Source organism: Cervus canadensis, chromosome 7 (genome assembly GCF_019320065.1).
Source record: "Cervus canadensis isolate Bull #8, Minnesota chromosome 7, ASM1932006v1, whole genome shotgun sequence".
In the NCBI taxonomy this organism is placed as follows: Eukaryota; Metazoa; Chordata; class Mammalia; order Artiodactyla; family Cervidae; genus Cervus; species Cervus canadensis.
Genome location: NC_057392.1, coordinates 80,143,740 through 80,169,312, shown reverse-complemented (window position 1 = coordinate 80,169,312; position 25,573 = coordinate 80,143,740). Strand labels below are relative to the sequence as shown.

The following is a 25,573-nucleotide window of genomic DNA, read 5'->3' as shown; positions in this document are numbered from 1 at the left end:
GCTTTCTTTATAGTCCAACTCTCACATCCATACATGACCACTGGAAAAACCATAGCTGCCGCTCTGTACTGTTGCAGCCTCATTAGCTGTATATATATATATACATATATATATATATATATATATGTATGTATAAAATCAGGAGATCTAGAAGGTGAAGGGAATGTTCAGGAAAAAGATTGAGGATTTAGAAGGTTTTGTTGTTAGTGAATGTTGAATTCCAGAGGCCACAATAAGAAGGTTTTCAGGATTTGGGGAGGAGTGTTGGATAGGACAGAAAAGGGCGTATGTGTTAGGCATGGAGATTGGAGTGTGGGAGATGAGCTGGTGGCTGAGGCAATGGTAAAGAAGGCTGAAGGGCTCAGTAAGTTGGCTTAGTCCTGGTTGTCTGAGGACAGAGTGTGGTGAGCCCGAGCTGGGGAATAGTGAAATAGGTCCAGTCCTACAGATGGAGACTGGAGGCTGAGGAGAGGCCAGTCTCATCCAGGCCCACGGAGCTTCCGCGGACCGCCGCAGATGGAGGCTGAGGGAATCAACAGCTCTCTGTCACCCTTTGTACCTGGTGACTTGTTGACTGACTACTAGGCTTTGGTTTAGGGGAGCCAGTCATATGAGGAGGGTTTTACTCTAGACTGCTGTATCTACACTAGCTTATCTACTTCTCACCAGACAGGTCTTGATAAAATTATTATCTGCCTGCTGATGTCTCCCAAACCTGTTATCTCTAACTCAGATTTCTCCATAGAGCACTAGACCAAATGTGTATATCTCACTGTCTCCTGAACAGCTTCAGTTGGATGTCTCAGATAAATCCTCTTGAACTTAAGTGTCTGAAACCAAATATAGCACATTCCTCTGCATTTAATCTCTTTTTTATTGTGTCAGAAAAATAGTGTTACCTTGGTGTCCAAGCTGGATCCTTGACTATCATTCTAAAATCTTCCCATATCTAGTTGTTATTAAATCCTATAGATTTTATCTCCCTAATATCTCTTGGCTTGGATCCTTCTGCTGCTATTATTTCCAGCCCTTCAGTTCAGGTTACTTAAACTCCTGCTCAAATTAATGAAACAACCTCTATTTTTTGTTCTCCAACCTCCTTTCTTGAAACACTCGTTTTAGCCATATGAGCTGCATTGAGTTTGTCACATAGGGCAAACTGTTTTTGGCCTCTGCTGACTCTGCTGATTTAGCAGTGAGTTACCATTGTGAATTCAGTATTCAGTGCATGAGACTCCCTCTGAAGAATGAATGTCCTTATATATTTTTTAAGCCACAAACTTACTATAGAGAGAATAATAAAAGTAGAAACCTTTGTTCATGAGTTTTCTAGTAGATGATGAAGTCATCAGGTCTTTGTTTTCTCCTAAAAAGTGTCCTTTGAAATAGAAAAACTACTGTTTTTAAGGGGAAGGAGTTTTTTTCCTTTTTAATTTTTGCTTGAATTATACCAGTTGCTTTAATATAGTCATTAGATTTTCACTTTACTTGCTGTTTTTGTTGCCATACCTCTGATAGCTTTTTAAAAAATTGATGATGTTGGGTAGATTAGTCACAGATGCTTGAGCATCTGTGAAATCTCTTTATCATGAGTTATTCTTTCATCTTTTTCTCTTTTTTGAAGGGAACTTATGTTTCTTTTTGTTTGTGTTTTATTGAAGGTACGGCTTGTAGATGCAAGCTTTGTTTGGACTGAGCCTCATTCTAAGAGACTTAAAGTTAAACTGACTATTCAGAAAGAGGTAAGTTATACATAATTTTTTGGCATGGTTAAAGTGTAGGTAGTGAAAATAAGGGGCTATTGGTAAATTAGGGCTTGACAGCTTAAAGAGAAATAAATAACATTATTAATTTTAATTTTTTGTTTTCTTTTGGATCATCTGCAGAAATGATCAGGTCACTAGTAAGACCAGCCTTTGTTCATGATTAGTGGGCTAAGTTAATTTTCTCAAAGTCATTTTTGTTTGGAATAAGATTGAAGTAAAAACATGACCTACGGCAGTGCTTCTCAAACTTGGCTGATGATTATGACTCACAGTGACTGAATCAAACTGGATTCACCTGGATGTAAGATCCAGGAATCTGTAAAACTTCCTGGGTGATTTCTGATGGTGGGTTAAGTTTGGGAACAATTAAGTAATGTCTTCTTTCTTTGAGAGTTTTCTTTGTCCCTTAAGGATGAATTTTATACACACACACATGCATATATATGTATATATAGCTATAAAAAATCTTCAAAGAATATCTTACAACCACTTCAACTAAAGGTAAGTTTGAAATGTTAATCTAATCTAATAAATCCTATGAATTAAACCTGTATATGTTTCTGGAAATAGTATAACTTATTAAATGTAACTTATTTATTACTAATGTCCTCAAAGCCTTCATGGAAAAAGATTTTGAGTTAGCTATTAAAGGATCTTCTTTTGAGAAAGGGAAGAATGAAGGACTGGGTTGTTTTCTTTGTCAGGTGATGAATGGTGCCATCCTTCAGCAAGTCTTTGTGGTGGATTACGTTGTTCAGCCCCAGATGTGTGGAGATTGCCACAGAGTGGAAGCTAAGGATTTCTGGAAGGCCGTGGTTCAAGTCAGGCAAAAGGTGATGAGAGAAAGGTGATGTGTGAGTCCTCCGTCTGTATTTTGCCTTTGTCCATTATAAGTAGTGGGTAAAGCCTCCTCCTTTCCCTTCTTTCCGAGTAGTTTAGGCACCAAGGATGTTCCAGGGCTTTGGGACATTCACCTTTAGAAACAGATCACTGCCACGTTTTAGATAATCTTCATATTGTTTTTCTTTTAAAAATTATTGTGCTCTCCTACATGGAAAGGAGATCTGGAAAACAAAAGGGATACATGTATGCACATAGCGGATTCACGGTGCTGTACAGGGGAAATTAATACAGCATTGTGAAGCACCTGTGCTCCAATAGAAATTTAACAAATGAGTGTGCTGTGTCTGTCGGTGCCTTTTTTTTTTCTTTTTTTTTGCATTTCATCTGTTGATCTAATAACTCATTTATGTTTAGACTTTGCACAAAAAAACTTTCTACTATCTGGAACAGTTGATTTTGAAGTATGGGATGCACCAGAATACACTTCGTATCAAAGAGATTCATGGTGAGTTAAAATTTAAAGCATTTGAAATGATTTCAGATTTATTTTAACTATCTTAAGGAGTCTTTTATCATTAGTAATAGTATCTAGAATAGGACTGTCCAAAAGAACTTTCTGTTAGGAAGAAAAAAAATCTTGGTTCTTTTTCTGCATTATCCAACTAATATGGTAGCCACTAGCCATAAGTAGCTGTTGAATATTTGAAATGTGATTAATTTTTTAATTTAATTTTTTAAATAAAAATTTTTAATTTTTTTCTATTATAGTTTATATTTACACTAAATTAACCAAATGAGTAAACCAGTAACTGCATTAACAGAATGTAAAGTGGTAGAAATTTATCAAAAACTTGTTTTACGCAGAATTCAGTTTCTTATTGAAAGGAAATTATTTTTGAGATCTGTTAGTTGTAATATTTTTGTTTTTCATATGCCTAGTGGCATTTGTGATGCATACTTTGAATCAGAAGGGTAAACTCAGTAATAATAAACAGTGATATACAAATGATATAATTAGATTTCTTGAAGATGGAATTTTAAAATATTTGTGTAGTTTCATAATGGCTCCTCAGAGTGTATTCTGTCTTAGCACTTATTATTTATTAGTGTAGCATACTTACATATACTAGTTGATGGATGAATATTTCTTTAATAATAGAAAATAAAAATATTCTTTAGCAAATACTTCAGTCTCTTGCTAAAAGTGAATGTTTTTAGTTGTAGGACATGTACATAGTTTTCCTGATTGTTACAGTATAGGTTTAGAGATAGCTTTTCTTGAAGGAATGACCAAATTCTTGTGCTACTTATTTTAAAAGTGTAAGTTCCTCTTTTACTTACTGATGTGTTATTCATTTATTTCATATGTCTTCAAGAAAGTACTTATAAGTGTGGTTTGGGGTCTCTTAAATGGAGGGAAAAATATCAGTTTTGTCACCTGGAGAAACTCTTTTAAACTTTGTATCTGATTTGAGTGCATTACCGGTAGACATAAGGTTAATAGTCAAAATCTGTGACATGAAACTTACTGAATACTTACTGTAGGTAAAGTACTTTACTACCTGTTTAATATGGTGTCTGCTATTTGTGGCTAGCCATCAGGCAAAAATGTACTTTTGTTCTGAGTAACTTTGTTTTGAGTAACTTGGGAATTGGGATCCTAATATTCTAGCAAAGGAAACAGAAAATTCTGATTATTGTTCATCACTGTAGCAGAAATACCCTCACCGAATTTTTTGTAGCAAAACACTTGCATACATTCTGAAACATACTTTTGCAGTCACTTTCAAAACCAAAAATGCTGGAAGTTTAACAATCCCTTTTTTCATCCAGAATTAAATCTGTTTTTTTTCCTACTGGTTCTTGGTTTGATGTAATTTAATCTTTTGTTAATTTGCTTATAACTGTGTTTTTAGAATCATCATAATTATAAACAATCATAAAACTTTAAATTTAAAATTCTAAAAATTAGAAAAATTATAAAAGAAACAAGCTTTTATGAATAAAGGACCTCTGTCCCATTTATCCATTTGTTATTCCCAGATATAGCCCCTTAAAGCAGGATATTACAGTGTTTATTCTGTATAGCAAATGTGATAACATTGGTTTCTCCTCATATTTGAGGTAGTTCTGTAACATTCTGTGATTTGCCATCTTACTATATTTAGAAACCTTTCCACATCATTGCATATAATCCTGTTTCATTATTTTTAACTCTGTGGTTATATATTTGTTAATCATTGTGTTTTTAATTATTTAGTTGTTTGGTATTAATTGGCTTACAAGATGTTCCAGTTTTTTGCTACTACAAGCAGTACTGTAGCAAACATCTTTATGTTTGTGCATAGCCAGTAATTTTTCTTTGGGACTGAGTTCGAGAATTGAAATTACTGAACAAGAGTATGCAAATGTTAAATTTTTACATGTGCAACTAGATTGTTTTCCAAAATAGTACCAGTTTACAGTCCCATCACTTGTGAGAATTTCTGTTTCACCAAACACTTGCCAGTACTGCATACAGTTGTGTTGGGCTTTCTAATTTTTGCTGTTCTAATGAAGAAAATAAAGGCTGTTTTCATTTCCTTGATTACTAATGAGGGTTAACATTTTCATATGTATTGGCTGTTTTATCTAGTGTAAATTATTCTTTATATATCTAATTTTTCCTTATTTATTTCCTGTTACAGAGGATATCAGTCTCATGTGTGTATTTATATACAGAGAGAAGCATATAGAGCATGCCCTTGAGTGTGAACTGAGAGAGCAGATACTGTCTCATGTCTTCTCTTATCTAAGCTGTTCATATTTTAGTCATATGAAGACATGTGAAAATCACTCAGTCGTGTCTGACTCTTTTTAACCCCATGGACTTTACAGTCCATGGAATTCTCTAGGCCAGAATACTGGAGTGGGTAGCCATTCCCTTCTCCAGGGGATCTTCCCAACCCAGGAATCCAACCGGGGTCTCCTGCATTGCAGGCCGATTCTTACCAACTGAGTTACTACGGAAGCCCATTTTAGTCATATAGCTACTAGGGAATCCCATTTTAGTCATATAGCTATGGCTTATGACTTCCTATCTTACATAGGATAGAATTTCTATCTTTCTTTAATCTATCTTTATACTCAAGATTATTTTAAAAAAATAGATTTTTGTTTTACTTTTGGATCTTTAATCTTACCTGGTATGACTTTTTCCCAAAAAGTTAACTTGCATTGTCTCAATACTTACCTACCAAGTAGTCTCTTCTTTACTCACAGATTTAAAATTTCTCCTTTCTTATATATACTAAATTCCTTTATACACATCCCACAGTTCTATTTTATTTTGTCTTATTGCTTTTGTTACAGTGTATAAATTATACTTCATAATATATACCCTCTTATTAATTCTTTTGTAAAACTTGGTTAATAGTAAGAGCATGAATTGTGGAACCAGATTTTGTGAATTTGAATCTCTTTCCCACCATGTTTTTGCTGTGTGACCCTAGGCAAGGTATTTAACTTCTCTGAGCCTCAGTTTTCCTGTCTATAAAATGGAGTGGATGATAATAACACCTGTCTCATAGGATTACAGTGAGAATTAAATTGTGTAAAGCACTTACAACCTGGTGCATAATCATGTTTTTTCAGTTCTTTTCTGTATTTCTTTGACATAGTTTTGTTTCCCGCATCAAGATTTTGAATGATTCTCACTTTTTTTCCCCAGACTATTCTATACTTGTAGTTATTGGGGATGGTGGTTTTTTACTACATTTTCTAAGTCATTATTGCTGATATTTTCGGAAAGCTCTTGATTTTATAGGTTGATCTTTCTGAAATTTCTTAATATCACTAATGGTTTACATTATATTCTTGCGTCATTTACATAATACTCTTGGTTTACTAGGTAAATAATTATTTGTATACAATGATAGTTTTATTTCTTCCTTTACAGTATCATTCCCTCTTTTTCTCCCCTTTTTTCCCCCGTGTCTAGGAGTGGAGAATAGCATTGAGTGATAATGTAACAGGCATTGTTGTCCATCTGTGTTTCATCCCTAAATAGAATATTTGTTGAGATTTGTATTTGGTTCGTATGCATGCATAATTATATTAAACTGTTCTCTCTAATCTTGCTATTAGTTATGTTAGTGATGTAGAAGCAGTCAGAGTTTTTTCTCTTTCTGCATGGTATTTAATCAACATCTTTAAGTTTAATAAGAACCAGCCCATTAAGCCATTCAGTTTGGTATGAGGAGAGGGAGGAAGCAAAACCTTTTCAAATCATTTTGTTAGAATGTTAATTTTTTTCAGGTACTATACTGCTTCTTGAATCAATTTTAATAGCATTTTCCAAGGAATTTCATGTCATTTGGCTTTTCACATACTCGGCATAGAATTGAACATGGGGTGTGTGTGTACGTGTGTGTTTATTGTGGTCTTAAATCTCATCCATAACTCATCATTATATCTTCTTCATTGTTGCTAATCTTTGTCTTTTCTCATCGTCTTTCACTTCCTCCCTCTCCCCACTCAGATCAGATTTGCCAGAGTTTTGTCTATTATAGTAGTTTTTTCTAAAGATAGTTTTAGTTTTATTAAAAAAACAAAGTCTTACTTTTTTCTTATTTATTGTTTTTATTACTAACTCCTTCTACTTAAAATTTTTTTATTGAAATAGAATTGCAAAATTCACATAAAACATTATATTCGTTTCAGGTATATACTGATTGGATATTTGTGTATATTGTTGAAGGATCACCCTGTGTCTACTTAACATGCATCACCATACATAGCTATACAATTTTTTTCCCTTCTACTTTCTTTAGTATTTTTTATTTAAGTTAACTGAAAGCTTAGCTTATTTTAAGTTTCTAATATATAGATTTAAAGTTAATAAATTTTCTTCTGAGTATCATATTGGCTCTGCAGCTGGTACTTAAAGCTATATTTTTCCATTTTTTTCTCAGCAAGCATTAAACTGTTTTATTTTCTTGAATGCCTACCTAGATGTAGAATTGCTGAGTCGTATGGTAAATTTGTATTTATCTTTTTAAGAAGCTGCCATTTTCAAAGTGGCTGTACCGTTTTATATTCCTGTCAACAGTCTTTGAGGGTTCCAGTTTCTACATCTTGACATCACTTGCTATTGTTTCTTTGTATAAATAGCTATTTTAGGGAATGAAGTGGTATCTCATTGTGGTTTTAATTTGCTTTTCCCTAGTGACTGATGATCTTAATTGTCTTTTCATGACCGTATTATCATTTCTATATCTTTTTTGGTGAAACAGCAGTTTAAATTTTTGCCAGTTTTGATTGTGTTGTTTGTCTTAAGTTATAAGATTTATTAAAATATATGCTAGATATAAGCCCCTTTTCACATATGAGTTGTTAATATTTTCTCCTGGTCTGAATTTTCATTTTCTTAATGGGTTCGTTCGTTCTTTTTTTTTTTTTTAATTATGATAACACAACATGAAAACTACCCTCTTAAAATTTTAAGTGTATGATAGTGTATAATACCTTATAGTTGAGTAAGCATAGTGTTAATATAGCAGATCTCTAGCTGAATCATCTTGTTTGATTGAAATTTTATGCCCATTAACTTAGTCACTCCTCATTTCTCCTTTCTCTCTGGCAACCGTAGTTCCACTCTTACTCTATGATTTTGACTATTTTAGGTACCTCATATAAATAGAATCATGCAGTATTTGTTTTTCTGTGACTGGCTTATTACACTTAGCACAGTGTTCTCAACGTTCATCCATGTTGTTGCAGGTTGTAGAATTTCCTTCCTTTTTAAGGCTGAATAATATTCCATTGGAGGTATATATCACAATTTATCCATTCATCTGTTGTGGAAACAACCTAAATGTCCATTTTCTTGACTATATAAGCTTAGCTATATAGCTTAGTGAAGAATACCTCAATAAACACAGGAGATCTTGATTTCACTTCTTGTGGATAAACACCTAGAAGGAGGATTACTGTATCGTTTGGTAGTTCTGATTTTAAGTTTATGAAGAACGTCTGCATTGTCTTCCGTAGTGGCTGTACTGTGTTATGTTTGCCTTAGTAGTAGTGTGCAAGGGTTCCAGGGTCTCCATATTCTCACTAGGATGTCTTTTTTTTCTTTGATAATAGCCATCCTGAAAGCAGTGAAGTGTAAACTCATTGTGGTTTTGATTTGCATTTCCTTGATGACTAGCAACATTGAGCTTTTTTCATATATCTGTGCCATTTGTACATCTTTTTTTGAGAAATGTCTTATTCCTTTCTCATTTCTTATTGGCTTACCAGGTTTTTTTTTCTTTTTTTTTTGCTGATGAGTCATAGGAATTCCTGATAGATTCTGGAGATTAACTGCTTTTCAGATACACGGTTCGCAAATATTTTTTCTCATTCTGTAGGTTGCCCTTTTACTGTGGTGATTGTTTCTTTTGCTGTGTGTGAGCTTTTTTACTGTGATGTAGCCTCAGTTGTTTATTTTTCTTTTTGTGTCATCCATGAAATCATTTCTAAGACTGATGTCATGAAGCTTTTTCCATATTTTCTTCTAGAAGTTCTACAGTTTCAGGTCCTAGTTTGAGTCTTTTTAATCTGTTTTGAGTTGATTTTTGTTAATGATATAAGACAAGAGGTCAGTTCATTCTTTTGCATGTGGATATCCAGTTTTCCCAATGCCATTTGTTGAAGGTATTATCATTTTCCCACTGTGTATTCTTGGCACATTTGTTCATGATCAGTTGACTATGTATGTGTGGATTGATTCTGTACACTTGCCTTTTTGTCTATACCACACTGTTTTGATGACTGTAACTTTGTAATATGTTTTGAAATTAGGATATGTGGTGCCTACTTGTAATGTCTCCTGAATCATGAAAGTTTTAAAATTTAATCTTTGTATGTGAATATTTTATGAATATTCTATCAACTTTTTGAAAATAATAGGTATTCTTTCTTGGACTACATTCTGTAATCTCAGTTAAATCAACCTTGATAGTTGGTTATTCAAATTCTGTGTATCCTTTCTATTTTGGGTCAGTTTGGGCTTCCATGGTAGCTCAGATGGCAAAGATTCCACCTGCAGTGTGGGAGACCTGGGTTCGATCTCTGGGTTGGGATGATCCCTTGGAGGAGGGCATGGCAACCCACTCCAGTATTCTTGCCTGGAGAGTCTCCATGGACAGAGGAGCCTGGTGGGCTATAGTCCATGGGGTTGCAAAGAGTTGGACATGACTGAGTGATTCGGCACCGCACATTTCATTTTTTGACCATTTTGGTTTTGTTAGTCTTATACTGGTCTCCCTCAATGATTACATGTGTTAACATTTGTCAGTTTTTTCTTTTTAGTAGTTTATGATTTCTGTATCTCAACACTATGCTATTACATGCATTTCTGTTGTTTTCGTGGTGGATTCTTCCAAATTCATTACATAAAATACCCTTTTTTGTTCTGTTTAATATTTTTCTCTTCCCTTTTGACCTTGAATTATGTCTGAAGTTTAAGTTATGAATCTTGTTTTGTTTTGTTTGCATTTGATTAATCTGTCCTTTTGTCAAACAAGTCTTAAGTGATATGGCATTCCTAGTGTACTATGGCGAGAAAATTATAATTTAGTTATTTAATATGCATTTAATTTGTGATATAGTCATATTAGTAGAAGAAAATCTTTGCAGTATTACTTTAATATGGCTTTTTTCTTTAAAAGATGGTCTGGATTTCTATTATTCCTCAAAACAACATGCTCAGAAGATGGTAGAATTTCTTCAGTGTACCGTTCCCACTAGGTATGTTCTGAAACCTACATGTGATTAAATCCAGGCAACAGGGAATGAACGTAGGTCACATCCATTCTTCAGGCTTAGGCAACTTACTTTAAAATATGTAAAACTATAGTAGGATTACTTACACAATTAGTAAGCATTTGTTGGATTAGCTACTTTTAACGGAAGTATTAGCCAAAGAGCATTAAGAATCTTTGGGGAGCTAGACTCAGTCTGTGATAGTAAACACTGTAGTCCTGAACCACTGATTCAATGTATTTAAATAAGAAAAAAGCAGAACAGGGTTAAAAAACTTTGGGGAGAAACTTGATGGAGGCGGAAGGACTTAAGCTCCTAAAATCGGAAATTTTCAAAAGTAGAGTTTGTACTGAAGGGTGAGATTAGTGTGAACAATGACTTGGAGTGGACATTAGTGTAGCTTTTAACGGACGATATATGTAGACTTGCTTGGTCTAAGCCATGGGCATGTTTTGGAGGTTTTCAGTAGATAAGCTTGAGAACAGATAGAGTGCAGTCAGACTGGTGAAAGTTTATAAATGAAGTGCATGAGCTGAGACTTCACCATAACAGGCATCAGGAACCTGTTTCAGACCTTGGACAGTGATGATTTAATGAAAATTTATATTCCCAAGATTAGACAAATAAAAACCTTTGCCTTTTTATAATGGTTAACTTTTTCTCTTAATAGATACAAAGCCTCACAGAGACTGATCTCTCAGGATATCCATAGTAATACATACAATTACAAAAGCACTTTTTCTGTGGAAATTGTTCCAATATGCAAGGTACTTTTTCTCATTTAATTAATCCATGTCCTTAATTGGTTTATATGTAATTATTAGCTCCTGATTTCCTTCTGGGATTGGTTAAACATTTAGAATAACTTCTTAATGATTTCTGACACATTTTAGTCATGTTAAAAAGATTTAAGAGTAATCATGCTTAAAATTATAAATTTTTGGTGTGCTAATTAAAAGGCCTCATTGCAGTTTTTAAGGCATATACTCCTTAAACTTTGCAGTCCTAGTGGACACATGCTAGTTCTATGAAACTTTGAATATAGGAAATTACTTATCAGGGAGCCACTTTGTGGAATGTGTGCAAACTGGATTTTGGCATGATAAAATTAAAGAATATTATGGAAGGAGAGCTTTGAATTATTTTTGTGATTTTAAAAATTTCTGAATAATACTTAAGATGTAGATTATCATTTTCTTAATGACCATCCATTATTTTATATAGATATAAAGTTGAATTAGAAAGGAAATATTTTTCTCCTCATAAGAACTTAGGATTTACTCTCTTTACAACTTTCATACATAACATACAGGTGTGTTAATTATATTTATCATGTTGTACATTATATCCTTCATAGTCATGGATCTTATAACTGGAAGTTTGTGCCTTTTGACTATGGTAATCCAATTCCTCTTTCCCCTTGCCCCCACCCCCACCCCTTCTGGTAGTTGCAAATCTGATCTCTTTTTCTAAAGACAAAAATTGTCATTTCATTAATTGTACTAAGGTAAAACTCTGCTTCAAAAAATATAGATGAATTAAAATTCAACAAATAGTTATTGGGGATCTGTTGTATAGAAGACTGTATTAAGGACTGTGTCCTAGATGTCTCTGCTACATAGGAACTTGCATGTCCATGTTTAAATCACTAATGATATAAGTGCTATAATTTGTTGTGAGCATTCTCCGTAAAGGTACTTTCTGAGTACCTAAGGATGTTTCACCTGTTTAGTCTCATGACAACTGGAGTAAATCATACCATCATTCTGAAGATGAGTAAGAAGCCTGGGGAGGTTAGAGGATTTGCCCAAAGTTAACAACAAAAGGAAGCCAGGATTTGTACCTAGGTCTGTGACTCTAAGACTTTAAGTCTGTCATCATTATGGTTTAGTACAGAACCATGAAATGATGGCTCAAACAGAGTCAGCAAATTTTTTTTATGTAAACAGCCAGATAGTAAATAGTTGCAGCTTTTAGGTTGTATAGTTTGTTTTGCAACTACTCAGCTGTGCTGTTGTTGCACAAAATTGGCGATAGATAATAGGTAAATGAAGGGCTGAGGCTGTGTCCCAGCAAAACTTTATTTACAAATACTTGCCTCAGGGTCTTACTTTGCAGACCCCCAGTTTAAATAAAACAGTGAATCTAGGTGAGAGGACGTATTTAGGCCTTTTGTATTAAGTGCTTTCAGTGATTCATATAGGTATCTGAATGAATACACAGTGTGAAGAAGTTTTCCCATTAATCTTTGGAGAATCTTAGTAAGTTTCAGGAAAAAAATGGACTGAGCTAGGTGCCAGTAAGGATGTGCAGAATGTCCTTGCAGTGAGGGAACCTATGATTGTCAATAGATATAGTTTAAAATATAATCCAGATCCCTTTTATATTTTAATAACAGCTTAAAAACAGATAGCCACATCGGTGTTAGTATGTCCTGGTGCACACATAGGCATATGTGCTCTTGAAGGGGCATTAGATCTTTGATTACACATTGGTCCATGCAGACAAGGAGGAACATAACGGCTCCTCTGAAATTTTTATGGAGAGTAAATGAAGTCACACTATATTAATGCAGAGTAATAAGCAAGCATTCACACTTCAATAAAATTGAAATGAACCAAACAGCTTGGTGACTAGAATCTTTAAATTACTTTTTACAGCCATTTTATTAAGACAGTTATCTCCATCTTAAGAGGGTATAGTTTATTTTCTGTTTATGCATGATCTGATTCTCTTAAGCCATTTGTTGATACATAGAATTAAAAATGACATTTTGGTTTGATCAAATGCACTTTGATCAGGTTTACACTGATGAGTGTTTATCAAAGACTCCTACTTAAAATTTGCTTCCCACTAAATGTTAGTTCTTATTCCTAGGATAATGTTGTCTGTCTGTCTCCAAAACTGGCACAAAGCCTGGGAAACATGAACCAGATTTGTGTGTGTATTCGAGTAACGAGTGTCATCCACCTCATAGATCCAAATACCCTACAAGGTAAGTTTTAGAAACTGCCTTGACACTTCTATTTAAAAAGCAGTAATAAATTGTTAATGTTAATTTTATCAAGTATTCTCAGTAATATTGTTTTTTTTTTTGTTTGTTTTTTGTTTTTGGTGCTGGAACCCGGGAAGTGATATTGTTTTAAAAAATTAGTTAAAATCAATACTGTACAGTGTTTAAAACACTGGAATTTTTTAATACTTTTGGTAAGTTGCCCTTGTATTTTTTTTTTTTTGGAAGAAAAATTTCCTTGCATTTTTAAGTTTTTATTAGTCTTATCCCATTTATTTTTACTGAGCTGGACTTATTTACCTCTTTTATTTTTTATGACTAATTATTTAAGTTCATTGTCAAATTTTAGTGTAGAGCATATGTTTTAAAGTTTGGAGCATTCGACCTAAAAGAAGACCCTGTATTGATAGGTGTCTCTCAGTACTTGGTTGCATCTCCTTGATCTTTTTCATATGTTTACTGTAATACAAGTTTTCTGTTATAAAACATTGAATTTATTTTGATATTTTCTAGAAAGTCATTTATTATCCTTATCAATTAGAATTCATCAGTCAAAATTCTGTGTGCAGTATTGGGATGAACATCTGTCAGGTAGAAATTTATTTCCCATAGACTAAACACCTAAGATGGCTGATAATGTGTCAAATAAAATGCCAGCACATGAAACAGCTATACAGCTGATTGGATCTGATCTTATTTTAAAGGTACTTGTTCATTGTTCAGTTTAGTTCAGTTGCTCAGTCGCGTCCGACTTTGCGACCCCATGAATCGCAGCACGCCAGGCCTCCCTGTCCATCACCAACTCCCGGAGTCCACCCAGACCCATGTCCATTGAGTCAGTGATGCCATCCAGCCATTTCATCCTCTGTCGTCCCCTTCTCTTCCTGCCCCCAATCCCTCCCAGCATCAGGGTCTTTTCCAATGAGTCAACTCTTCGCATGAGGTGGCCAAAGTACTGGAGTTTCAGCTTCAGCATCAGTCCTTCCAATGAACACCCAGGACTGGTCTCCTTTAGGATGGACTGGTTGGATCTCCTTGCAGTCCAAGGGACTCTCAAGAGTCTTCTCCAACACCACAGTTCAAAAGCATCAATTTTTTGGCGCTCGTATTTTTGACACCTGGTATTTTTCTCTGACTCGCTGGGAAACCTGGGGTTGATGGATAGGAGTAAGCGATGTCCTCTGCAGTGTGAGTTGCCACTCTGGTTTCTGTTGACCTGATGCTCCACAGTCACTGTATAGACTTCTTCCTCGTTAACACATTTGATGGCTTTTGAAATACTTCAGTTCTTTCGTTCTTTAATGTTCTGTGTTTCCTCTTAGTTGCAGATATTGATGGGAACACCTTCTGGAGTCACCCTTTCAATAGTTTATGCCATCCCAAACAGCTAGAGGAGTTTATTGTTATGGAATGCAGCATAGTCCGAGATATAAAACGCAATGCAGGTGCTGGAATGATATCAAAAAAGGTAAGTTCCATCCTGTTCACCTTCCTCTAATCCTGACGTACTATTTTAGTCCCCCTCTCTCAATCTTTTTTTTTTTTTTTTTTAATTTGTTAGTAATTCCAAAATGTGGTTCCAAATAAGCTGACACCACATTCAGGTAAAAATGCGTTTTGTGTTTGTATGCCATCTGCTTTTAACACGTGGCCATTGTGGTGAGAACTATCAGACATACTGTCTGGTAGGTTATTTCTTTCTCTTTAATCTTAAAATGTTATTATGAAAAAGTATTCTTTTACTTTTCATATAGAAGGAGCAAATGAGAAGCTTAACCCTCTTTCACTTTTTAAAAAATTTCAGACATTTTGAATTAAATATAAATATATTATCACTAAATACTGAATATTTCAATATACATCTATAAAACCTAGAAACATTTGCTACATAATCAAAGTATTATCATACATATCAACTAGATAGCTTGCCAAATTTCTTCATTTTTCCCAAAGTGTCTTTTATGGTTTGTTCAAACCAGTACGTAATTGGGGACTGACTGTACATTAAATTTGAATATTGTACCTCTTAAATATTAATAATAGTACCCGCTCTTTTTTTCTAATTTATTTTTTTTTATGATACCAACTTTCTAAGGCAACTAGGGCATTTATTTTGTGGATTTATATTCTCATTTCCTCATGATGTTATTTAACTTGCTTTGTAGTCTCTTATATTTCCTTTAAAAGTGGATCTGAAGTCTCATTTAAATTTAGGTTAATTTCTTTTTTGGTCAGAACATTTCAGAGGTGATACATGTACCTTTTGTGATATATCAAGAGACAAGTAATGTTTGATTGTTTGATAGCCCGATACCTCCGTTGAGATTTTTGATTTTTTTTCCCTTTGTTCCTGCCTTCTCCCTCCTCCTCCCTTCCCTCGCTGCCTCCCTCCCTTCTCCTCAGATTGCCTCAAATGTAGCCAGTAGCAGCCTCTTCAGAATAGTTTCTGTCCTTTAAAAAAGGTTTTTTTTTTTTTTTAAATAACTTTTACTTTTTTGTGGGGGTGGGTGGGAGAGGGGCTCCCCTGGTACCTCAGATGATAAAGGACCCACCTGCAATGCAGGAGACCAGGGTTCAATCCCTGAGTCTAGATCGTCTGGAGAAAGATTTTTTTTAGAACAGTTTTAGGTTCATACCAAAATTAAGAGGAGGTAAAAGATTTCCTGTATACCCCTTGCCTCCCACATTGGTAGCCTCCTCCATCGTCATTGCCTTTCTCCCACCAAAAGAGTGGTACATTTGTTACAATTTATGAATAGATTTATGGACATACAATTTATGTCCACATTGATGTGTTATAATCACACAAAATGATTACATATTTGACATTACTATTCACTCTTAGTATTGTACTGTCTATGAGTTTGGACAGATGTATTAATATAATGACATGTATCCATCATTATAGTATCATGCAGGATAGTTCATTCCCCTTAGAACCTACTGTGCTCTGACTATGCATTTTTCTATTCCCTCCTAACCCCTGGCAGTCACTGTTTTTTTGTTTTTTTTTTAATACTGTCTCTATAGTTTTGCCTTTTCCAGAATGTCATATGGTCTTCTCCTATTGTACCTGTATAGTCTTTTTATATTGGCTTCTTTCACTTAGTAATGTGTGTTTAAGGTTCCTCCATGTCTTGGCTTATAATAGCTTTTTTTTGGTAATGCAAAGTATTGTCTTGATATCCCAGTTTACTCACTTACCTACTGAAGGACATATTGGTTGCTTCCAAGTTTCGGCAGTTACGACTAAGTTACTGTAAATATTCCTTTGCATGTTTTTGTGTGGACATGAGTTTTCAGCTTCTTTTGGTAAATACCAAGGAGCATATTTAATTCTGTAAGAAACCACCGAAGTGCCTTCCAAAGTGATGGTATCATTTTGCACTCCCACTAGCAGTGTATGAGAGTTCCTGTTATTCCACATCTTCACCAACATTTGGTGGTGTCAGGATTTTGGATTTATCCATGTTTAGGATTTGGACCATCCTAATAGGCATATGATAGTATTTCATTGTCAATTTATATTTCCCTGATAACGCATGATGAGGAGTATTTGCTCATGCTTATCTGCTATCTGTATGTCTTCTTTTGTGAGTTGTCTGTTAAGGTCTTGGGCCCATTTTTTAAATCAGATTGTTTTTTTCTTATTTTTGAGTTTTAAGAGTTATTTATGTATTTTGGATGATGTCCTTTGTCAGATGTGTTTTCTGGAAATATTTTCTCCCAGTATAATTTATCTTCGTATTCTCTTGACATTGTCTTTCATAGAGCAGAAGTTTCTAATTTAATGAAGTCCAGTTTATCAACTGTTCTGTCATAGATCATGCCTTTGTTTTACTTACAAAGTCATTGCCAAACCCAAGGTCAGCTATATTTTTTCTTTTGTTATCTTCTAGGAGTTTTATAGTTGTATGTTTTCCACTTAGGTCTGTGATCCATTTTGAGTTAGTTTTTATGGAAGTTGTAAGTATAATGTTAGTTGTAATTTTTAAATAGATACTCCTTATCAAGTGAAGGAAGTTTCCCCTCTATTTCTAGTTTACTGAGCGTTTTTATCATGAATGAGTGTTGGATTTTGTCAAATGCTTTTTATCTATTGATATCATTGTGTGATTTTTTTTTTGTTTGTTTTTAGCTTGTTGTTAATGACTGATGGGCTCCATTAACTTGATTTTCAAATGTTGAACTAGCCTTGCATACATGTGTTAAATTCCACTTGGTAATGGTGTACAGTTCTTTTATATTTTGTTGAGGAGTTTTATATCTATGTTCATGAGAGATTGGTCTGTAGTTTACTTTCCTTGTAATGTCTTTGTCTGGTATTGACTTTAGGGTAATATTGGGCTTGTCAATGAGTTAGGAAGTGTTCCCTGTGCTTCTACCATCTGGAGAAGATTCTAGAGGAATGGTGTATCTCCCTTAATTGTTTGCTAGAATTCACCAGTGAATCCATCAGGGCCTGATGCTTTCTGTTTTGAAAGATTATTAATTATTGACTCAGTTTCTTAATAGCTGTAGGTATATTCTTATATCCTTTGACATGACTTTCTTTACTAGTCTTTGAAAGCATCCTTACGTTTTGGGATAACACCACAACATTTAGGTATTCTAAAATCACATTGTGTAGTTCTTACCCCAATATCTGAAATCAGGTATTTCTTCAAGCATGTCAGTCTGATTTCTTCTACTATGAAAGTAGTATTTAAGAGCAAACACTTACCATTTAAACACCACCACTTCCTCTCCAACATATATAAAGCTAGATATTATGTTTTTTTTGTTTTCAGGAAATACATAGTTAGAATTTAGTGTTTCCCTGGTAGTTTGCTTTTCTTTCTTTCCCCACCCAATTTTCCCCTAAATCCAGGACCTGTCTGTTAACTTTGGTTTTTTTTTTTTAATTTTTTTTATTTTTTTATTTTAAGCCATGTCTGACTCTTGTGAACCCATGGACTGTAGCCTGCCAGGCTCCTTTCTCCATGGGATTCTCCAGGCAAGAATACTGGAGTGGGTTGCCATTTCCTTCTCCTTAACTTTGGTTTTTTTCCTCTATCTTTACCTCTTCTTTTTACCTCTTTGAGATTCTTTAATGCTATCTATAATTCTTGGTGTTTTGCTCTGAATCCCGTTTTACCTGGGTTTGTTTTTGTTAGTAAAAGGCATTGGCATGGCTATACTTAATTCAGCCAGGAAATTTGAAATGTCATTTACAATTGCTTGTAAAATTCTGTGTTGGAAAGGGCCTTTAGTGGTGTTTTGCTTAAAAAGTTCAAACTTGAGATGATGTTTCCATGATAGTTCTTTTAAAAAGTTATGCCTCAAAATAGTAGACATTCAGAAAATTAATTTGATGAAGATTTGGGTGCTGTTGTGGCAGTGGTGCTGCTGGGATTGTTAGATTATTTTCTATGAACTCTGGTGTTTTTAACCTTATGTGTAAAACATAAGGTGTAACTTAAGATATTTGCTGTATTTAAATGAAGATTCCCCTGCTTTTTTAGTAGGTGGCTTCCCAGGTGTGCGGTGGTAAAGAATCTCCCTGCCAATGCAGGAGATGCAGGGTTGGGAAAATTCTGTGGAGAAGGAAATGGCACCCCACTCCAGTATTCTTGCCTCGAGATCCCATGGACAGTGGAGCCTGGGGGCTACGGTCTACGGGATCGCAGAGAGTTGTACGCGATTGAGCACATGCACGGACGCACGTGATTTATTCTTTTTGCTCAGTGTTTGTTGGGTGATCTCCCTGTGAATACATTTCTTTTGAAAGTTCTACATATGTGTCTGTTTTTAGGTGACAGTGTTAATGTTTTCTAGAAGCCTTGAATAAAATCTTAACAAAAATATTTATTTTATGATTACTTATGAGTTTTTCTCTACTCATAGTTCAGTAATTGGTTAATTTTGACAGTGTTTCAGAGGTCTGGAAAGTCAAACACTTCTAATTTAAAATGAAAATCAGAAACCAAAATCAACATTTGTATTTAACTTTTCTATGAGATGCTTTGTAAGTTATGCCTAGATTATTGAAGAGTTCATTTTCTTCTCTGTTAAGCATACCCTCGGGGAAGTCTGGGTACAGAAAACATCTGAAATGAATACAGATAAACAGTATTTTTGTCGCACTCATTTGGGACATCTTCTAAATCCTGGAGACCTGGTGTTGGGGTTTGTATTATTTTATATTATTTTAAACTGCCCACTAGCATTGCAGATTTTCTCTGGGAGCCAGCAGAGCTATCTAAAATAAAGTTGTTTATCCTAAAAAGAATTTAAGAATTCTTAGGAGCCATATGGCTCACTTTTTTATTGATAAATAAATTAAATTACTGATTGGACAGAAGCTTATAATTATTCCATTTTGGCCATTATCTTAGAGTCATTTGTTACAAGATTTTGAGTAATTGATCCCTGAAATTGTATGATAAGATTATGTGTATAGTTTTTTGGGGAGCAAGTGGTTTTTTGGGAGAGCAAGTGGTTTTTTCTTAGGCATATGCTGTTGTTAAAATAAATTTCACTTTTAAAATATGGCAGCTATATATGTAAGGGGTCTTTATGGGCATAGGATAGCCCATTCTGATGCAGAACTTAATAAGCTTGCCTTAAACATTACTTTTGCTCTTGGGGTTTCAGTTCATTTTACTGGAGAATAAAGGATGTTTTGTTTTTGTTGTTTATAAATAAAATGGAGCCATCTAACTGAATCCTTACATTAGACTGACAGATATCTGTTTTGTTCTTTTACAAGAGTATGGTAAGGTGGGCAATAGTGGATGACTTGTGAAACTCAGAGATAGAATGCATTATTATCTTTACTATGATCTGTAGAAGCCTATTCACCGCACAACTTCTGAAGTGGGAAAGCATATTGAATGCTTGATCTTAGGAGGAACTGTTAGGTGATCATTTATAAAACAACATGGAAAGAGTAAGTGTGTCATTAATTGTTTCCTTGTTTGCATTTCAGGTTTGATTTGGTCAACTGTAACTTAAATGATGAGTATGTCAACAAAATGAAATCAGATAGAGTCCCAGATGTGGTAAGGCTTTAGATTTTTCCCCCTTTTCTTGTGTTGATGAGGATTAATGTAACTGTTAGGGGGAAGATGCACGAAATCACACTTTTTGAAAGTAATAAACTTAGAGGTTTCTTTTGAAATTGCAGTTAAGTTATAATAGCAAAATCTTTATGTAAGATAATTATTCTTTGCTAATCTCAAAATCCAAGATTTATTGAGTTTTTTGTTTTCTCTTACCAAATTTTCATTGTTTCAAATTGCTTGATAGTATCTATAGAGCTAAAATAAATTTACAGCTAAAAATGATGACCTTTATTCTGTTCATTCTTTTAGGCTCAGTTTATTTCATGCTTTTTTTCTTCATTTTTTGGCGGCAGCTCATATAGATCTTATTAGTTCCCTGACCAGCGATCGAGCCCGTGCTTCCTACAGTGGAAGCGTGGAGTCTTAACCACTGCCAGGAAAGTCCCTCATGTATTGTTAAGAAGGCATTTAAAGTTAACACCATCATTCAGGTTTGAATATAATTATTAGTTGAAAATAATCTTCACAGCATTAAGTCTTAGAAAAGGATGTTACTTCCAGGAAAAAAAACATTGTTAAATTTTAACATGAGTTTATAAGAATCAGGAGCAACAGTGAATGTGAAATGTGAAAGGCTATCTCCTGCTTGCTTAACTTAATGTTTTAAAATAAATCTTGATCTCTTTAGCTGTGGGCAGAAAGCAAGTCATGGCATAAGAAGGACTCCCCTCATCACCCAGTTGTGCTTTTATTAGTTAATAAATTAGGAAATAGAAGCATGGTTTAGGTGTAAGTCTATAAATAGGTATTTCTCAGAGAGGTCATAAAGAGAAGATTAAAATGGTCTTATAAGATTTTGTGAAATTATTTTATCTCCACTTTATGAAATTGTTCCAGGATATATAGTTGTGAATATATATATGTAGTCTATAAGTATTTATTAGTAGGAATATGAGGGAGACAAATTGTCTTCCTTTGATAATGTTTCAGAATGACTTACCTGAATGGTAGCGGAAAACTGAACTTCGATGTAACAGAAGGAAAAAACCACCAGAAACATGAAATTTTTAGTATAAAAAAGTCTCGGTCACTGGAAAATTTCAGTAAATTTAGCAGTTACACTCATGAGGCTAAATGCATTCTCATAAAATATTAAGTACATTAATAAAAACGTTGAAAGTTCTGACACTGCTGCTTGATCTGTACTCCTTTCCTTTGAGGTATAACCACTATCATCAGTTGGCGGTCTTTCTGACAGTCCCATAATCTTTCATTTAAAAAATTTTATTGGCTTCTGAGGTCCTGTTACTTAGTTCTCATTTTTTGTAATTTTGCAAATATTTCTGTAGGTATTAATCAAGAAGAGCTATGACCGTACCAAACGTCAGCGTCGTAGGAACTGGAAACTGAAAGAGCTTGCAAGAGATAAAGAAAACATGGACACAGATGATGAAAGGTCCCCCTTTGTTTATACTTTTTATGTTGTCTCAAAGGAAATCCTTTTGATAAATCTTTATGGTTTTTATATCATCAGGAAATAGTTAGCACACAGTTGCTTCTTGCACTCAATATTAATTTTGTTTTCTTATCAATATGTTGTTTGGATCAGGATGAGCAGATAATAATGACCTTTACCATAGATCTAGTTATTTTTTCCTAATTTGTGACCTGACAATTGCGGTGTTGTTCTAGATGATTCATTTCAAAATATAATGAGTTCTTGCGGGTCCAGAGTATAATCCACAAGGTATAATGATAACCTTGTGGATATCACAGAGAGCAAATGAGTACTTAATGACTTAGTGTAAAAGAAAAACAGCTCTCTGATACCAAATATGCTGTTTTCAGTTTAAGGAGAAATGAAGATGCTGTGTTCTAGAAAAATTTATTGGATGATTGGAAGAGTGGCCTTAAGGATGACATTAATAATATTGATATTTATGAAAATGAAAAGTTTAAATGAAGTTGTGTCTTGAAATGTGAGTGGGAGACAGCAGTATTTCTAAAAAAATAGTTTCAGTGTAGTTTAAAATAAGTACATATGTATAAATATATAATATTAAATAGATACTATAAGTACATATTTGACTGTTTCATCTATAGTCTTGAAAATGTTTGTATTTCAACTTGGCTATACATTTTTGGGGGGAGAGGGTAAAGTATGAAGGGGTCTTCTCATTGTCTTATATTTAATGTCCCCTTATATTCAAGTGTGGCTTCCCAGATAGTTTAGTTGGTAAAGAATCCATATGCAATACAGAAGACCCTGGTCGATTCCTGGGTCAGGAAGATCTTCTAGAAGGGATAGGCTACCCACTCTAGTATTCTTGGGCTTCCCTTGTGGCTTAGCTGGTAAAGAATCTACCTGCAATGTGGGAGACCTGGGTTCGATCCCTGGGTCAGGTAGATCACCTGCAGAAGAGAACGGCTACCCACTCCAGTATTCTTGGCCTGGAGAATTTCATGGCCTGTATAGTGATTGGGGTCACAAAGAGTCAGACACGACTGAGCGACTTTCACTTATATTCAGGTGTGTATTGTTTTTTATTAATCAGGTAATTTTGAAGGAAAATATTTTTCAAAAACCTGTCAGTATTTATTTAAGATCCATATTTGACCTTCAGTTGTTATTATTAAGGATTTTAATACTTGGAACACACTTACCTTGTAATGCTGAAAATGAAGAAGACATTAACGTCACACTTTTTGGTAAAGGAGAGATACTTAAATGTTTCTTTATCCTTCTGTAGGCAATACCAAGATTTCCTTGAAGATCTTGAAGAAGATGAAGCAATTAGAAAAAATGTGAACATTTATAGAGGTTGGTGAATAAGGAGTATTTAAGTTGTATCTTCTGTAAATAAATAATTACTGCAGTATGAGTATCTTGATATCTTAAACTTCGATTCCATAAACGACTTTTATTATATGTTCTAAAACTACTCTAAACATTTACCCATCTTCCCCTAAAAGAAAATCCCAAACTTTCACAACAGTAAAATATTGTTTACTTTGCTACATTTATGTAATTTGCATCCTAGCATGATCCCTCAGTATGCTGACCCCTATACAAATGGGTAGTTGTTCATACATTTATGCAAGTTCAGTCATTCAATGTATATTTAAATGCCTGCTCTGGATGTGATATAAGTGCTACAGATACAATATGGTTAAATAGTAATGATGGGGAGGGCAGGTGTTTGCATATTTCCATATTTGTATTTATTTGAAATTCTCTTTATATTTTGTCTTAGATTCAGCCATTCCTGTGGAAAGTGACACAGACGATGAAGGAGCACCTCGAATAAGTCTGGCTGAGATGCTTGAAGACCTTCACATTTCTCAAGATGCTACTGGTGGCGAAGGTGAATCGATGATGACATGAGACCATGTTGTATATGGTTTCCACATCTGTAGGGTCAGGATGTTGGACAAAATACTTTTACTTTCTGTTCTGTCTATGCCTTCACAGTGAGAGAAGAGAAATTTAGTTTTAAACCTGAATAAATGCAGCTATTTCAGTTGCTCACTTGAAGAACTGAAAACAGTTGATGGCTTTGAAGTTTTAGATAAAAAATTATGGAGAATGGAATTATTACTGAAATTTAGGCCATTTACAAATGGAAGTTTATTGGCTTGCCTTTTTTATGAGACATTAGTATTTTCACATACTGTATAGCTCTGGGTTTAAGAGCTTGCAAGTTGTGATTCCTTGGAGGTTACCTAAACCTTCAAGCACTAAACACGCTTTTACATTCTTTTTATATTGATTGCTTTAGTGGAAGAGCATATGAAAAGTCATTTTCAATATGAACTTGTAGGGTACTTTAACCTACTTTAGATCACTTTTATATCCTTGGGATAGGAAAATTGGGGGTTCAGTTTATAATTGGACATTCAGTAGGAAGGTTACCTTTTTTAATTTGTAATATTTACATCTTCAAAAGCTGTTAAGCTGGGGATAATCTTACTTTTTGTTGCAGAAGAAGGTATATTTAAAATATTTACAAGTTATATAGCAAACAGAGTATTGAAAGGTTAAAAAATAATTTATTCCTTAATTGTTTTGGTCTGTGCCAGCAGCTTAGTGTTGTAGCTGCTTATGTTATAAAAATGTCTTCCTGTCTCTACAAGGATTTTGCTTTTAAAATTTTGGTTTACAAATTGAGAAGGAATTCTGTCTTTATAAGTTTGTTTCATTGAACACATCACCATCAAAAAGGATGTTAGAATCCAGCATATGGATGATGAAATAATATAAGTGATCTTGCTTTATAAAACCATGAATCAGATTTAAATAGGAAACACCTTTCATATCCTTGAAGGCAAGGCATTGGTTTGGTTTTTAAAGTGTTCCGAAAATGAAGTTTTAAGATCCTATTTCCATAAGCAAGATAACTAAGCATGCCAGGACTAAGAGCCAACTCATAAATTCTATATATATCACTAAATAAGGAAGTTGAGTAAGTGCTTAATGGAACACTTTCCTATTTAAGATTTGACTCCTTAGTCCTAAAGTTATGAATAAAGCCTTGTTCTTTCTAAAGTGACTTCTTTTCTGTCTGCAGATTTAAAGTTTTTACCTGTGGTCTGTCTTTATCTCTTCTATGTCAAGACTTTAAAAAGCATGAAAATAAAAACAATCTTCCCCTTTTTTGTGTCCTTGAAGTGATTATGTTTGTGTCATATTTAAGTTTCTTGCAGTTTTCTGAGATAGAATTAGTGTTTCTTACTTGTTTTAATGTCGTGTCTTTATGAGTAATGAAATCTGTTGGTTGAAAGAAGGCTGTGACAAGATGACGGAATATAGCTGAAAGAAAAGCTGTTAGCCAAGAGTGTGCACAGTTACACTGCCTTGCTAAATCTGCCATTTTAGAGGATAGTTCCCAGGCTTATGGGTCCCAAAATGCTCTTGTTGATGTCCCAGAGTTGATACGATTTGGGAAATGCTGATATTAATCAGAACCACAGAAACCTGATTTATAACCCAGTTTTATAAATAGGAATAATTTCTAAGTCAATGTGATTTTTTTATAGCCAGATCTGCATGTCAAGCCACTATTTTATAGGCAAAAGGCCCTTGATGAGCAGGGAAGCAGTCGAGTGGAGAGTTGCTT

At 34.3% G+C, this 25,573-nt stretch overlaps 1 protein-coding gene across 1 annotated transcript in view; it reads left to right on the top strand.

The window, feature by feature from the left end:
• Window positions 1–25,109, top strand: part of NMD3 (NMD3 ribosome export adaptor) — a 31,628-nt gene extending 6,519 nt beyond the window's left edge. Inside the window, exons 5-16 of the mRNA XM_043473836.1 lie at window positions 1,662–1,742; window positions 2,471–2,599; window positions 3,024–3,114; window positions 10,304–10,382; window positions 11,068–11,164; window positions 13,275–13,392; window positions 14,733–14,878; window positions 19,466–19,578; window positions 20,381–20,453; window positions 21,806–21,912; window positions 23,207–23,277; window positions 23,711–25,109. Of these exons, the coding sequence (XP_043329771.1) occupies window positions 1,662–1,742; window positions 2,471–2,599; window positions 3,024–3,114; window positions 10,304–10,382; window positions 11,068–11,164; window positions 13,275–13,392; window positions 14,733–14,878; window positions 19,466–19,578; window positions 20,381–20,453; window positions 21,806–21,912; window positions 23,207–23,277; window positions 23,711–23,841 (1,236 nt within the window). The 3' untranslated portion in view covers window positions 23,842–25,109. The remainder of the gene's footprint in view (window positions 1–1,661; window positions 1,743–2,470; window positions 2,600–3,023; window positions 3,115–10,303; window positions 10,383–11,067; window positions 11,165–13,274; window positions 13,393–14,732; window positions 14,879–19,465; window positions 19,579–20,380; window positions 20,454–21,805; window positions 21,913–23,206; window positions 23,278–23,710) is intronic.
• The last annotated feature ends 464 nt before the right edge of the window (window positions 25,110–25,573 follow it).